Source organism: Gossypium hirsutum, chromosome D07 (genome assembly GCF_007990345.1).
Source record: "Gossypium hirsutum isolate 1008001.06 chromosome D07, Gossypium_hirsutum_v2.1, whole genome shotgun sequence".
Taxonomy (NCBI): Eukaryota; Viridiplantae; Streptophyta; class Magnoliopsida; order Malvales; family Malvaceae; genus Gossypium; species Gossypium hirsutum.
In genome coordinates, this window is record NC_053443.1 from 51100047 (window position 1) to 51116187 (window position 16141).

At 32.7% G+C, this 16141-nt stretch overlaps 1 protein-coding gene across 7 annotated transcripts; it reads left to right on the plus strand.

The window, feature by feature from the left end:
* Positions 1–11073: 11073 nt before the first annotated feature.
* LOC107955723 (probable lipid-A-disaccharide synthase, mitochondrial) lies at positions 11074–15467 on the plus strand. Of its 7 annotated transcripts, none has more exons than XM_041097798.1 (9): positions 11076–11450; positions 11782–11836; positions 12146–12251; positions 12356–12579; positions 12811–12889; positions 13440–13678; positions 14142–14368; positions 14562–14796; positions 15270–15467. In XM_041097798.1, exons 1-8 carry the CDS (start codon positions 11212–11214, stop codon positions 14746–14748), a joined length of 1356 nt encoding a protein of 451 aa, XP_040953732.1. In that variant the 5' UTR covers positions 11076–11211; the 3' UTR covers positions 14749–14796; positions 15270–15467. The 7 variants fall into 7 exon arrangements, with proteins under 7 accessions (XP_016747015.2, XP_016747017.2, XP_040953732.1 ...); XM_016891524.2 differs by having other exon boundaries at positions 11077–11450; positions 11782–11881; positions 14562–14750; XM_016891523.2 differs by having other exon boundaries at positions 11078–11450; positions 11782–11881.
* The last annotated feature ends 674 nt before the right edge of the window (positions 15468–16141 follow it).

The following is a 16141-nucleotide window of genomic DNA, read 5'->3' on the forward strand; positions in this document are numbered from 1 at the left end:
ACGGAAAATATTTTACTGGCAATCAAACAGACCCTTAAATTCATCTCCAATTTTAAAAAGGAAAGAAAACGTTTTTCACCCGAAGAAAGGATAGTACAAGTTTATATTTACATTTCTAAAGTTTAAGATTTAATGTGGAGGATATAATTGCAAGGAAGACCCTTCATGTTTCTTCTTATGTAAAAAAGGTGCTCTGCATGAAACAATTGTATATTTCCCTACATCTTATACAAATAATTGTCTACAATTTAAATGTGAAGCACATAATTGCGCAAATAACATATTGGTCCCAGAACAAAATTTCTAATTTATCTATTTATAATGTTTATAATTTCATTTATCTATCCATAGTCACTTCCTAACCAATAAATAGGAGAATAATATGCTTCAACACACTCTAACCCACGTCCTCCTACATTAACAATAATATTCATACCAATTGAACTAAAATTTCATCTACAACTACCCGCTTATCTTTAAAATTATCCAATGTTGTTAAAAAGTTACATGCATATATATAAAGAGAGAGAGATGTCAATATTTCTAATTTTAGAAAAGCTTTAAACCTTTTAAAAAGTATTTAAGCTATTCTAAATAGGAAAAACAGTAGGAGGTTGTTAGATAATGGGTCAGAAGAAAACTGGAAATAAATGGCAGCAAAATCTGGTTTAGCTATAATATTGATGAAATTGAAAGGTTGACAGCTGAAGCAAGCACCACCCATTATTCCACAAGACAAAGCCCCATCATTTATAATTAATATTATTAAACACTCCATTGGGTTTCATTTACTGGAAGTGAAGAAATGGGGTTACTGTTTTGAGAGAGACATGAATGATGAACGAGTATCGTAACTGTAAATCTTAAAGGCTCTGATGTGTGTGTGGGAATATGACTGTCTAAATAAATATCTGAATCTCAATGCATCAATCAATACAGGCTCCACTCAACAGACAAAGAGGCTTTGATTTTGTCACGGGACTCGTTCAAATCTATTAGGATTTATGACCTATATATATTTAAATTGATTAATTTAATTTATATGCAGTTTAAATTTTATATAAAAGATTTCATAGAACCGTTAAATTGTAAGTGATTTTTTTAAATAACAAAGGTTAACTATAATTTAATTTGGTCTTAATTTTTTTTAATAGTACCGCGATTAGATTTATTCATTTAATAGTAGAGGGGCTAATTTGATCAAGCTCCTATAATAAAAAGACCTCTCAAATATATTTATCATATATTATATTAATATATATTTACAATATATTCCAATTTTACTTGAATAAAGAAAGAACTCTTCACCTTTGTAAAAAATAGAAAGAAACCAATCTTAATTAGATTAGATTTAGTTAATGTTGTAATATAGCTCATATTTAATTAGGATTAGAACTTTTTAGTTCAAGCTTGTACAAACATTTAAATTTATGATATTATGTCAATTAAACAATCGAGCCTCATTCAATTAATTTAAATATGTTGATTTTCTTTTTATAGAGAATCCAATTTAAAACTTTAAGAGGATACTCTATCAAACTTAAATTATAAATTTAAATTTTTTTTTTCAATTCAATTATACCCACAAATGTTTCTCAAGATTTTATCAGCTTTGTACCCAAAAAAAAAAAATTTATGAGATGGAGGTCCATCTCGCTTTCAAACCCAAACCCAATTTTGTTTGGGAAAAGTGAACGATATTAAATAAAAACTAAATTATACTTCGATACATAATCGATTTTTGGGCATCATCCAAAATTAGAAGAATTAAGCTATCGAGAGGATTAGAACAAATACAAAACAAAGAATTTGGTTAATGAGTAATTTTTTTATAATATTTTTGTTTTAATTTTATATTAATCATGTGAAATAGTTTTCTTGGGCAAAGATAAGTAGACGAATTACAATCGTTATTTATTACAACGGTCAAATTTGTAATATTGAAATTGGGCTCATTTTTGCATCAGCCCAATCTATAGTGTCACATCCCAAAAATCGGGTTAGTGAAACCAAGAGTGGTCACGTCCTAATTTTGAGTGAAGATTGTGGAAATTTTGTCAAGTGAAGTGATCTGATTCAGTGGTTAAGTGTTGTGCTTATGTGTCAGAGGTTTTGAGTTTGTATCCTTTTCCTTGCATTTGTATTATTTTTGCCTAAACCCCTATATTCGAATATCTGGTTTGAAATTTAATTTTGAGCAACTGATAGTAGAATAAGTCTACTAGTTTAGTGGTAAGGCTTCAGTTTACCCTTTAGTCTTATGTTCGAATCATTACGTGAGTAAACGAGAATCATTTTTGCTAATTCCCTAGTGTGTCGCCCATGTAGTGGAGTTTGAGTTGAATTTAGAATCTGGAAGTCTGATGGGTGGTTAGTTGGTGGAATTTAATGAGATTTTATTTTTGAAAAATTATCCCAAAAATTTCTCCCACTCAACCGTCCACCTCTCCATTTTTCCCCAAAACACTCATTTTGTTTTTCACGTTAATTGCTTTCAGGAAAACCTTCTCAAATTTTTTCTTCTCTCTTTTTCTTGGTTACAGTAAATAACTTCGTGTCGATTTTTGCTTTGCCTTTTTCGCAAAACTTTCTTAATCGGTTTTTTTTCTTTTTATTCTTAATTGTTACTCTTGTTCTGTGGTGCTGTTCTTAAAGCGTGTAGTGGTTCGGTAAGGTTTTGTGTTTTGCTGTAAAATACCATTGTTGTTGTTAGAAGTGTATTATTTGGTCTAATTGTTTCGTGTCTTGTTAGGAGAATTTGGTGAGTGAACGATGTTTTTCCAACGATTTAGAAGATTTGTAGGACTGTCGTTACTATTTAGGGTAAGTGATCGAATGCCGAAAGTTGAATTTCGATTTGTTAAGGCATGTTATTGGAATTATGACGGATTGATTCATTGAATTTTGTATATCATCGTTAATTGTTCGTGTTGAACAATAATTTTAGGTTCTGGAAATGTGTTGTTACGTCGAGGTTTAAAAACGTTCAGGTGTGTAACAAAAAACTCGAAAAAAAGTAAACGATCCAATACTGAAAAGTGAATTGTCGACGCCATACGGATTGGGTTGGTTAGGCCGTATGGGCCACACAGGTTGAGCTAGTTAGGCCGTGTGGACCCATTTTTTAAATATTTTATCTAGGTCCATATTGATGTGTGATTTGTGTTTAGTCACTCCGTAGGGTTCATATTGTTTAAATCTGACTTTAAATATGATATTTTGCTACTATATGTGATATGGATTATGTATGTAAATTAACTACTAGCATGTCAAAATTGGATATTCGTATTTGATCAGTAATATGATAATTTTGTTAGTATGTTCTGATATGAAATGCATGTATAACACATGTCCATTTGTTATCTATTAGTATGTGCATATGAGTACTAATACGTTCTGACATGTGCATTGCAGTGGGATAATGATGTGATGGAAGAGGTGTTCTGGCAGTTTAACTGCATACAAATATTAGTACGCCATTATTGTCGGGCAATCTGGGATGACTGTGGTATTAACCACATATCTGATCTGGTGCCTTGACCACACTTATTTGATTCTAGCGGATTACTGCATTATTTCTGGCAGTTTGACTGCGCTACTCTAAAAAGTGACATACGTTCACTTAAAAGTGTGTGGGGTCGGATGGGCTCTTGTAGTCCTATTGGTGTGTATTAGTAGGACAAAGATGATGTGTAGCGGATGGGGGTAGGATCTGTGTCTACATCTGTTTCCGCATTTGTATCTGCATCAATATCTGTCTCTAGAACTGCATCTACGTTTGTATTCAAAAACTGCATCTATACTTGTATTTGTATCTATTTTGTTTGTTTGGGTTGTGTACACACTGAGCTTGTAAGCTCACCTAATTTTTCTGACTTTTCAAGTAATCAACAAGTTTAGGACCGAACGGTGCGCAAGAGCTTGGACTGTTTTCTTAGTTAATTAAATACGGTGTTTTATGTTATTAATTTTTTGGACTGTAAATTTGTTTTTACACTTTGTTTTCTATTTTTGTTTTGTTCGTCGATTTTTGGTATTTTTAACGTAAAACTACAAAATCATACGAGTTAACGAATTGAAATTCAGCTTTCAACTAAAATTCTGTAAATTTTCTACTGCTAAACTAAAAATGTGATTAAGTGATTTTATCATAAAATAAGTGTTTTAAGGTATGATATTTTCTAAAGAATGCACGAAAGGTTTAGCTAAAAATTATTATATTCTAACCATTCGTTTTCTGAATCTTTGTTTTCTAAAATAAGATGTGGTACAAGAACAAAGGGTTAAAGTTTTAAAATATATCAACATCACCTTCACACTCAGGTCATAACTTCTAAGCCGGGTGTGGGGTGTTACATACAGAATTCACTTTCAACTAGAGCATCAAATTGAATGAGCTTCTATCAAGAATTAGAAGAAAAGTCTCGATTTCAAGCCAGAGGAGAATTTCAAGCTTGAAATATAAATATCTAACATCAATGAACCCTATTAGATATGATACATTTTAACTCAAAGTTGACACGGATGTCAAGTTAATGCTTGATACACATTGCTCAACTAGAAATGTTATACTAGAGTTATATGCCTAGTTTGTCAATGTAAAGGAAGGTGGTCCGGGTTTGAAAACAATTCCTGTTAATTTGTTTCAGGAACAGGAAGCAAAAATTCCTACCACACAGTTGTGTGGTGGTTTCATGATTTTGTTACAAAGCTCGTATTAGGGAATTCCAGAATCATCAATGGTAAGACATTTCTTGATTTCAACCCTCCATCTCAACTTTGGTGTATAGTCGGGGTTAGTTGGTAATCTTAACGCGGAAACACCAGCACAACATTCTATAAGTGCTTTTGATTTCAACTTCAAAATGTCGATGTTTTATATTGGAAACACTTTTGTGGGTATACCATTAAGTTACACAAATAGGAAATCCATAAGTAATATTGGTTTTAATGTAGGATTGATGAGAACAAATGATGTTCTCGTACAACCTACAACGATGAAGGGACATCCAATCCTAGACATGAAACCACAACTGGGGTTCGAAGAGAAAGTTGAAAATGAAGAGGAAGTTGAAACCCACGATGATCCAATCAGGGAGCCCGGGCTGGATGGTTTAGAAATTGAATTATTTTTTGAAACAAAGGTTGTTTCTACTAAACCAGAGGGTAGTGATTCTGACAGTGAAGGTACAGATAATGCTAGAGGAACCAAACCAAATTTTATGGCGCATGAACCTTCACCTCAAATGTTTAATGTCGACATTGATGCTCAAGATGAGTTAGAATTTCCAAAACTTCCTAATAAAAGACCAAGCCATATGAGTTATTCTACAACTTTCGGTGATTGACAAGTTGGAATAGAGCTTTTCTCCAAAGATGTTATTGCTATTGCAGTGAAACGGTCTACCATAAAGCATGAGTTTAATTTCCATGTTACCAAATCACAAGCAAAATAATAGGGTGAAGTGTGCAATGCATAGCAGTAGATGTCTTTAGAAAATCATGGCATCGATGAAAAAAAGACAAGATTCTGGATGATAAACATTCATAATCTTTACCAAGAATCGATAAGTACGTCTCAATCCCAATGTTTCATCTCGAATCTCTATAGAATTTTTTTCTAATGATAATCTTGCAATCGTACAAACGATCTTTCTCAGTTCTTGTCGATAACTCCCATAAATCTTGAATGATCTTGAGATAAACTATTAATTCTTGTGTAAATGTCATTTGAATGACTCGTTTTAGGTGAATCGAACCAAATTTTATCGCGGGGAACATCGATCGGGCTCCTAGAGAAAGGTGTGTGTGTTTTACAAGTGAATCAGGACAAACCATGTTTAGGAATAGGGCCACACGATCTGCCATACGGGTGTATGGACCACACAGCCCCTCACATGACCATGTGTCTCTGAAACCTTAGGCTAGTTCAAATCTCACACGGCCTAGACCCTTCCACACGATTGTATCTCCCCTGTAGGTTGAATTTACGTTTCTCACATGGCCACAGTCTGTTACGTAGCCTGGCCACACGGTCGTGTGTTATACCTAGCTTTATTTGATAATATGTTTTGATATAACAAATTAAAATATTTTGAATAAAAGGTAAAGTTGAACAAAATTGGGTTGAAATGGTTTCAATTGAGTTAAACATTTTCAATCAAATTAAAATTATTTTAAAACAAGTCAGTATTGCTTCAGGCCAAAAAATATTGCCCAAGTTGACATTCTAAAATCGATACCAAATTGACATTCTATTTTCAACCAATTCAACTAAGTATCAATCCAATATCGATACTTTTCATATGGTATTGATAAAAGTCCATTTGTTTTGATATCTTTAGCTCCAACGATCTCTGAAGTTTGCATTAAGTGCTAATAGTATTGATACTCGTAGACAAAGTATCAATACCTTTTGTTGCAGGTGAATTTAATGATATGGTATTTTTACATTTTGTTTTCAACCAATTTAGCTAAGTATTGATACTTTTCCTAGGTATCGATAAAAGTCCATTTGTATTCGATATCTTTAGCTCCAACGGTCACTGAACTTTGCATTAAATGCTAATAGTATTGATACTCATAGACAAAGTATCGATACCTTTTGTTGCAAGGAAATTTAATGATCTGGTATTTTCATCTCCAACGGCTCTATTTATTTTCTCAACAACCACAATGGTTGGAAATGAATTAGAGGGTATAAATTTCATCTTCCAAAGGTCCTACAACAACACAAGACATCATCAAGCTTAAAGATTAATCATAACAACCTTAGTGTTTAATTCTTTCATACTTTTTTGTACACACTTGTAAGCTTTCGTTGTTATTCTTTAGCTCAAGTGTATTCTTGTTTACTTGTACTTAACTGGCAAACATTTTGATCTTGTAAAGATTACTTCTTAGTTTGCTATTTTTTATTCTCTTTGAGTAGGTTGAATCTTAAGGTTTGGGTAGTAATCTTAAGGGAGATTGTGAGGTTAAACCTTGTCCTCAAAAGTTCTCAACTTAGTGAATTTGAAAAAATCTTTAGTTGTGGAAAGCTAAGGTAGTAGAGTAGGCAATTGGGGCTGAAGCATTATAAATCGTTGTGTTCTTTGTTGAATAATATTTCTTTGCTTTCACAATTTTCTTAAAGACCAATTCACCTTCCCTCTTGGTGATTTCGAGTTGATTATTTGAACAAACACTATGTAACCCTTCCACACAACTATAGCCTTCCACACGGCCTACCACACGGTCGTGTATCTCCTATTTTACAGATTTACTTAAAATTTTATGATTTGTTCAGTTTAGTCCATGAATGGTTCCCGAATTATTTTTAGTTTTTTATTTTATTCAATTAAGCCCCTGATAATATGAATAATGTTAGAATTCATGATCTAATTGACTAAATTAATATATATTTGTATGAATTGTGAATAATACATATATCTATTGTATCGGTATCTGTGATTGTACGTACAAGCATGTATTATGTTACCGTTAAATTGAACACTTAATAAGATTGACTTTTGCTATTGAATTACCTGTTATAAGCATATTATTTGCTACTATATTGAACTGTTATAGGCATATTGATTGCTATTATACTGTTCTATTAAAAGCATAATTAAATGATATCGTATTTATCTGTTTTGAGCTTTCCATATTGTATTTCATGGGGTGGGACGTTTTGAATGGAGGAAGTAGTCAGTGGTTTATCTGCTCGACCAGTGGTTTATCCACAACGTAATTTACTTGGCAGTTTATTTGCTCAACTAGTGGTTCATCCACAACGTATTAGCAGCTTTTATTTACACAGACGAATGGTTTATCCACAAATATATTCTTATCATTAGCAGTCATCTGTAATGATCAGTGGTTCATCCACAACATATTAGCAGCTTTTATTTGCACAGACAAATAGTTTATCCACAAATATATTTTATCATTAGCAATTCATCTGCAATGATCAATGGTTTATTCATAACATGGTGTAAAGGTAGAGGAGTTCTGGGGAACTCCTACAATAGTGCGTAGTAGTGGGGTAGGAACTTTTATACTATTGAATTGAAATTGCATTGCAGTCATAATACATATGCATGTCTTTGAATATTGAGATATTTTGTTGATGAATTGATCTGATTTACTGATATTTTGTATTGCTAATTAATTGTGATTTATTCTATGAGTTAATTTTATGTATGATTTGTCTACTATTTGCATTGATTTTCTTATGATGGAACTCACACTGAGCTACATAGCTCACTCCCCTTTTAATTTCCATCTTTATAGACAACCCACCAGGTTAGGACGCGGACTTGATATATGGAGGGGCTCAGCTCGGATCTATTTTTTTTAATATTTTAGATCTATTATTTGATAATTTATTATTCAGAGTTTGTATTATTTTATTTTGAATTGTGACATTAGACATTAGGTTTTAGTTTTATGTAGCATGCATGACATTTATGTTGTTTTTAATTTAATTTTATTAAAACTAAGTAAATACCACTTTTTCGTTGCTAAGTTTGTAAATAAGTTTTGAAAGAATAAATAAATTAACTAAGTTTTTAAAAATAGTCACCGTTATAAGAAAATTGTTAAAATTAATTGATTGTTGTTAACTCATATGTTTTTTTTCTGAAAATAGGCTAAGTTCTCTTCTAAAATAAACAAATATTTTAAAATGATTGTTTTATAAACTCCAATTGTACTAGGCCATCTCGGTGGTTGATGTAATCTCACGAATTTGAGTTTAACATCTAGGTCGGGATGGGGAGGTTACAACTAAATTGAATAAAATAGAAAATAACATGATTTGATTGATATGAGGTACCTGGTATGAAATTGAGTTAGAACATGTTATATGTTGTATTGGAATGGTGAATTGAGAATGATAGAATGTGAATTGAACTATGTGATGAAATTGGAAATTTGTTACCCTATTAATTGTATAGGTTTATACTACATGTTTATACTTTGATTTATTTGATGATGCACTTACATGCTAGTATATTTGCTTCGGTACATCCAATGATGCACTTATGTGAAAGTATATTTGCTTCAGTTTATCTGATGATGCACCATGTGTGCCAGTATAATTGCTTCGATTCGTCCGATGATGCACCTCGTGTGCCAGTATAATTGTTTTGGCTTGCCCGATGATGCACTATGTGTGCTAGTATCTTTCCTTCGATATATCCAATGATGCACTATGATGCTAGATTAAGATGTAGGTTGACTAATCTGTGTCTCCGTCTTGAAATTTGAGTCAGGTTAATAAGGTTATCTAAACATGATTTGGCTATATGGTTGATTGAAATGAAATGTGAATTGATTTGATATATTTGCACACATATGAAATGTGATAATTGATAGCATGTGAAAGACCATACGAAATGGTTAAAAGTGTACCCTGGGGACTGATTGTGTTAAATGAGCTTATAAGCTCAGAAATGATAGAAATTTGATATGAAATGATGATCATAGTAAATGAATAAGCATATGTGCCTATAAATGACAATGTGAATTGATGAAGTTGTATAAAATATGAATGAAAATGAGATTAAATATCAAATTGGTACATAAATGTATATGTAAGTAATTGAATTAAATATGCTATATTTTTGTTAATAGAATGGATGATATAAATGTTAGTTTGACTATCAAATGGAATTTTGTAGTAGAATGAAATTTTTATATTGAATATGCAAATTGTTTTAATTGAATTGTAGCATATTTGGATTGAATTCTTATATTGATTATTGCTTATGTTGTGACTAGAAATATGAAAATCATCACTGATCGTAATTGTTCAGCGTAAGGTTTGTTTTATCTATGCACAGGTATAGTAGATTCCAGATAGATTGAGCAGTTGATCCAACATCTAGCTAGCAATCTGCGACTCAGCAAAGTTTGTAAAGTTCTCTTTTGATTAGTATATGGTATGTACATAGGGTTTAAGCAGGTTTTGTATCGAAAATGGTTGAATTTAAAACTTAGTTGCTTGATGTTGTTTTGAAGTATCATTTTGGCATATTTTAGCTTGAATGTAGTTAGCGTATTATTGTTTTTGTTGTAATTGAAATGTAAAGTATTATTATAGGTCTCGTCACATCGCAACGAGAAGTAGCTCAGGATTCACGTTGCGACAATGTGTACTCGAGGTCACGACAAGATTTACTTAGTATGTTACGTCGTGACGAGGAATCCTCGACATCACGATTTCAACCTGAGATTTTGAAATATTTATGATTTGGTCCTAATTCGATCTCAGGTTAACATTAAAGCTTTCGTAAGCTTGAAGACTCAGAAAGGTTTGTAAATCACATCATATTCATGAATAGCTCGTAACTAAATGTGCATTGGTATAAATTGATTCTATTTGACTGTAGTTGCTCTGGCAACGAATGTGAAATCTTGTAGCTCAGACCCGACGATTGAGTCGGGTATGAAGTGTTACACTATATATAATATTTTAGCTTCTACTTTAAGTAAAGAGGATAGAATAAAATTTTAACATTTTAATAATATTCATAAAATTTAATTTAATTTAAAAATATGTTATAGGAAAAATAAATTTAAAAAAGTTTATAAAATAATAAGCAGAAAGGAGAAAGGCAAGAAGGCAAAAGTTTGTCAGGAAAAGTTATTGTAAAATTTATATATGTTATCTTTTTTCTTTTCTTGCCATATGTTATCTTTTTGGTTCATGTAGAAGAAAACATGTTAGTAAAGAAATGCAAATGGTGCTTTCAAAATGAAGCTTATGAGAATCAACATCCATCTTCATAACCATAAACTAATTTAGTCAAGTTAGCTTTATTATTATTATTATTATTTTTATGTAATATATTAAATGATTAAAAATTAAATAAATTATTTTTAAGTATTGATTAAAAGATAAAATTAATTAGAAATCATTTGATTAGAAAATAATTTTAAAAAATAGAAACTAAAACCACTGATATTCCTAGTAAAAATAGAAGATATGGAATTAATATCCAAAATTAATAATATTAACCAGGCCATTTATGTGAGTCCATGTTTGCATCAGACATGGGCCTTTGTTGTCTCGAAACTGTTGGGTCCTTTACATTGCTCTCTTGTTTTCTTCGAACTGCAAACTAAACTGCGGAAGAGTGTTGCAGCAACTGCACTAGACGACTCTTGCTTCCATCACATTTCCTTTTCAACTGTTCTCATAGAAATACTATACCGAAGATATCGATGTGGTTGGCAGCGATTCGATGTGTGAATATATTTAAGAATAGCATTTGTTGGAAGACCCCATTGAGGAGATATTTATGGGTTTCAAGCAAATCCTTAATAGACAGAGCCGCCAGTGAAGGGGAGTTGAGAGTGTTCATTGTTGCAGGAGAGGTTAGTGGAGATTCCATTGCCTCTCGTCTTATGGCTTCCTTAAACAAGATTTCCCCTCTTCCTATCCGCTTCTCGGGTGTAGGCGGGTATGCTTTTTAACTATATATCATTGCCTTTGTATTTTTAGCATTAGCTAGGTGAATTTTGAGTATGGGTTTTATTTATTTTTGCTGAAAAAGAGTAACAAAAATAAGTAAAAAGGAAAGGGCATACGTGAAAGAACTCAGGAAAGCTATTTCCATTCTTTATATCATCTATCTGTTTCAGTAGATTAAAAAAAGGTGGGCGGGGGGGGGGCGGGGGAGATTTATGTCCATATGTGTTGCAACTAGGCAACTTGGCAGAATCAATTTGATGTTAGTTATCTGAACTCTCATGGGGTTCTTTCTAAAGTATTTTCTCTGTGTATATAATAAGGTCCAGGATGTCCAATCAAGGCATGAAATCCTTGTTCCCAATGGAGAATATTGCGGTAATGGGAATCTGGGAATTATTACCACACTTCTATAATTTCAGAGTGAGTAGTTTGGAACCAAGGTGATTGAACCTTTACCATAAAAGTTTGCACTACCAACAACTGTTGGTTAAGGCACATTGCACTTCCAAAGGGAGAACTCAGGTTCGAATCTCAGAGATGACTTTGTTGGGAGAGGCAGCCATGAATCCTGAAAAGATTAGTCTTCGTGGACCATAAAATGAACCTGGAGGATTCCTTGAAAAAAAAAAAAAAAAACTTTGCACTAAACTACTGATGGACCATTTGTATTTGATGAAATGTCAGGTAAAATTGAAGGAAACTGTGGAGGCTGCATTACAGTTCCAGCCTCACGTGGTTGTGACGGTGGACTCCAAGGGATTTTCTTTCCGTCTACTTAAGCAGTTACGGGGTAATATCACCAATTTGTTGGAGTTAGGATCAATTTTTTGTGTATTTGCATATTGTCTGTGCAATATTATGTGCCGGAACATAAGGAATGTTTATTTTTTGCAGCTAGATACAACCAACAAAGGTCAGATAGACCAGTACTCTTTCATTATGTTGCACCATCATTCTGGGCATGGAAAGGAGGTGAAGCAAGACTCAAAGGCCTATCTAAATTTGTGGATTATGTGTTCTGTATACTTCCCAATGAGGAAGCAGGTTGTAAATTAAATGGATTGAATGCAACTTTTGTTGGTCACCCCATTCTGGAAGATGTTTTAGAGTTGAACATGGTATGAATTCACATTCCGCTGTCGTGGTATATATTGGTATCATTTTATCTTCTTGTATAAATTGTTATAGTATGGGATTGTTCTGTTTCCTAAAACTTAATAGGGAGTTCAAGTTTCAATACTTATGATTTTGCTTTCTCCAAAAGTTTTTTGCAAGAGTACATATGTTCCTATTGGCACATGTATGTATGGTTATTTTAGCATTAACAAAGGAGAAATATGTATGCTTAGGGAAAGGAAACTGCATTGCATGAGTGGAAGATAACCGGAAATGGTGAAGATTTTCGAAAAAAATATGCCATAGCTTCAGGTAATGTGGAGATAACCTAGTAAAGTTCTAGGAAGTTGGCAGTTTTTGTTTTTTTTTTTTTAATTTCTCTTTTATAGTTTAACCTTGAGTCTATAATTAGAGAAATTTTCAGTACCTCTAAGAGTGGAGATTGCTCCATTATTTAAGATTCACTCTTACAAGTTCAAGTTGTTTTCTGCTTTATATTTATCATCAGTATGAGCCCTTTACTCTGGACTTTTGGTTTCCGTATGTTGTCTTTTACCCTTAATCAGTTTAATGATTATAACATCTATGGTCCAACTTTCAGGCTTTTTTTTTTCTTCTCTTTTTCTGATAATCATTCTATGGTAGTTCTTTTCTTGAAGTTGTTGGGATCAATCAAAACCTGCATTTTTTTTTAAAATCAATGAATGTATTAGAATTTAGAAACTGCTTTTGTTCATTTCTTTTTGTGTGCATGTGTATATTTGTTTGCTTATTTGTAGTGTGTACGGCTGTGAGGCACACTTGCTTAACTATAATCTATTTCTGTTCTTAAATTTTAAATAATTACTTGAAATTTATAAAGGAGCAACGGTAATTACCTTGCTACCTGGAAGCAGATTACAAGAGGTCACTAGAATGCTTCCCATCTTTTCAAACACAATGAAACTGTTAAAAGACTCTTTACCTGAGCTGGTAACGGTCATCCATGTGGCTCCCAATCAACTAGTGGACAACTATATTGCTAAAGCTGTTCATAAGTGGCCTGTGCCTGCTATATTAATTCCAGGAGGAACCCCACAGCTGAAATACGATGCATTCAATGTAAGTCCTTCAGTGCTCACAGGATATGTTTATCATTGATTGTGATTTCAGTGAGATGTTCACAGGTCACAGCTACAGTCAACTTAAGGGATTAAAGAAATTCACAGATATTCAGTTTTATAATATATTCAATTGCATTGAGGAGTTCTTCGTTCAATTGACTAGAAAATTGAACATTTTTTTTTCCTTAGAATACTTTCTTCTGATAAACTCCAGATTCTGATTTGAGGAAATTGTAGTAATTGAATTGTCTGTTTGATTGACCATGAATCAAAAGTATTTCCAAAATGTTTGATGTAAAAGTTGCTGTGGAAGCTTATGAAAAAAATCATGTTTTCTTGGAACTTAGTTTTGCCGTATTAGTTAATCTTCTATGTTACTCATGTACTAGTAAAGCATTTGCACCCAGTAATTTAAATTTCATGGACTTCAGCGCTATTATATTTTGATTAAATTTTTGCAGGCAAGCCTTGTTGCCTTATGTACTTCAGGAACTGTTGCTATGGAGTTGCAGCTTGCCAGGTTACCTTGTTTAGTTACTTATAGAGCTCATTTCCTTACTGAATGGTTTGTTCGCCACAAAGCAAAGATACCATACATTTCACTTCCCAACATCCTCTTGGATTCTCCTGTTATTCCTGAAGCTTTATTTCAAGCTTGCACACCTGCAAAAGTAGCATTCTTGCTCAAGTAAGATATTTTTTACGATACAAACACAGATTGTCCTTTGTAAATTTTTCATTGAGCAAGGTTTAGAAACTTTTTTTTTAGTGATGGCATTTGATGCTTTCCTCTATATTTACTGTGTCAATAAAAATGGACATCAATGTCTCATGATTCTTAACTTGTAAAAAATGTGAATTGATGATTGGAGTCTTTGTAGGGAATTGATGAACAATACAGTACTCCAACAGCAACAAATTGCAGCTGCTGAGAAAGTTATGGAACTTCTATGCCCTCCGAACAGAACACTGAACAACACAGAACAGCAGGGTATGAAGCCGAGCCCTCCCAGTTATAGTCCAAGCATGATTGCAGCATCCACCATACTTAGCTACAAGCAGAGATGAAGGTTAGCACCTATGTTACTCATTTCTGGAGATGAGTATCCTATATGGGTATGTTTCAACTCTTGTATGCTTTATCTTTTTCTAAATATTTCTTTACGTCAGGATGATTGTACCCTGTACCATAAAATTAGAAAAATGTAGAGTCGAAACAGCAAAATCTCTTGCAAAATGTCTGAAATTTTGATGAGAACTAATCGGCATTGAGGAAAGTTGCATAAGATTCAGGAAATGTGACAAGATTGTCTGCTGTTAGAAACTGATGTACCAAATAAAATCCAATACAGAATTTTAAACTCATTTTGTTACAAGAAACATCAAAAAGCAGTTTAATTAAGGATTCTCAGATTAATTAGAGATTTGATCCTATTATTTCGGTTTCATGAGAGTTATCACTGAATCCCGATGTGTTTTAAACTAAATTCTATTTCTCTACTTGCTATAAATTGATGGAATTATTTTTTCATTTCAATTGATGGATTTTGTTGAAATATTTAACATATGATTTTTTTTGTCATGTTAAGGTTCCGTAATAATTATGACGGAATGCAGTTCATGGATGAAGCTCAAGTGATGAAAGAAATGTAACCTCTTTTAGCCCTTGAGCTATAGTTAAATGATGACTTTGGTATTTATATTATTTTTTCTAGTAGTTTGGTCTCTGTATTTTCAATTTGTATACCTCGTTACTCATCTATATATTTTCCATTAAAAAAGTTAAATCAGCTTATGACCCCCACACTATTTCATTCGTTTCACTAAATGCCTTAACCTAGTCGAACATCAAAATTACCAACAATAACTAAAATCATGAATAAACGCAATATCGATAATTAGAATACATTAATTGGACATGTCTCAGTTTAGTTCATGCCCCACGAAGGCATTTGTGAATCTTCAGAAATGATTAAGGACTTGATGCTAAAACAATAGGTGAAGTTGTGATGTGGAAACAGGGGATATCATAGTGTCCCTACGTGCTTGGCTAGGTCGCAACATGAAAAGGCCTAGTTGCGATGTTGGACAAGAAAGTCGTGGCCTTGAGATAGAGTACGTCACAATGAAACTTATTGTTTGACTTCGAAAACACCAAGAATGCACCTATCTTGACCTCAAGCAATACCAATTCATTTCCATGGCTTATGGCATTAAAATTTCATGTTCTAAATAGCAGTTAACATACAAACATAACAAAATTTACACAAATCTCAAATACATGAATTTGACAAGCTAAAACATGATCAAACATTCTCATGACATAGTAATCAATGCATCCCAACCTAACAAAGTTAAATAAGTAACCTAACACTTATCAACAAGCACATTGATTCATATCTTAAGCATTAAAATTAATCACGTAACTGCTCGTTTTTTAGTAGTGTCTAAAACGACAGTT

Coding starts and splice junctions, on each gene's coding strand:
- LOC107955723 (XM_016891524.2), top strand. CDS start 11,212: ATGTGGTTGGCAGCGATTCGATGTGTGAATATATTTAAGAATAGCATT. Junction 12,252..12,355: donor TCTACTTAAGCAGTTACGGG/GTAATATCACCA, acceptor TATTTTTTGCAG/CTAGATACAACCAACAAAGG. Junction 12,890..13,439: donor AAAATATGCCATAGCTTCAG/GTAATGTGGAGA, acceptor AAATTTATAAAG/GAGCAACGGTAATTACCTTG.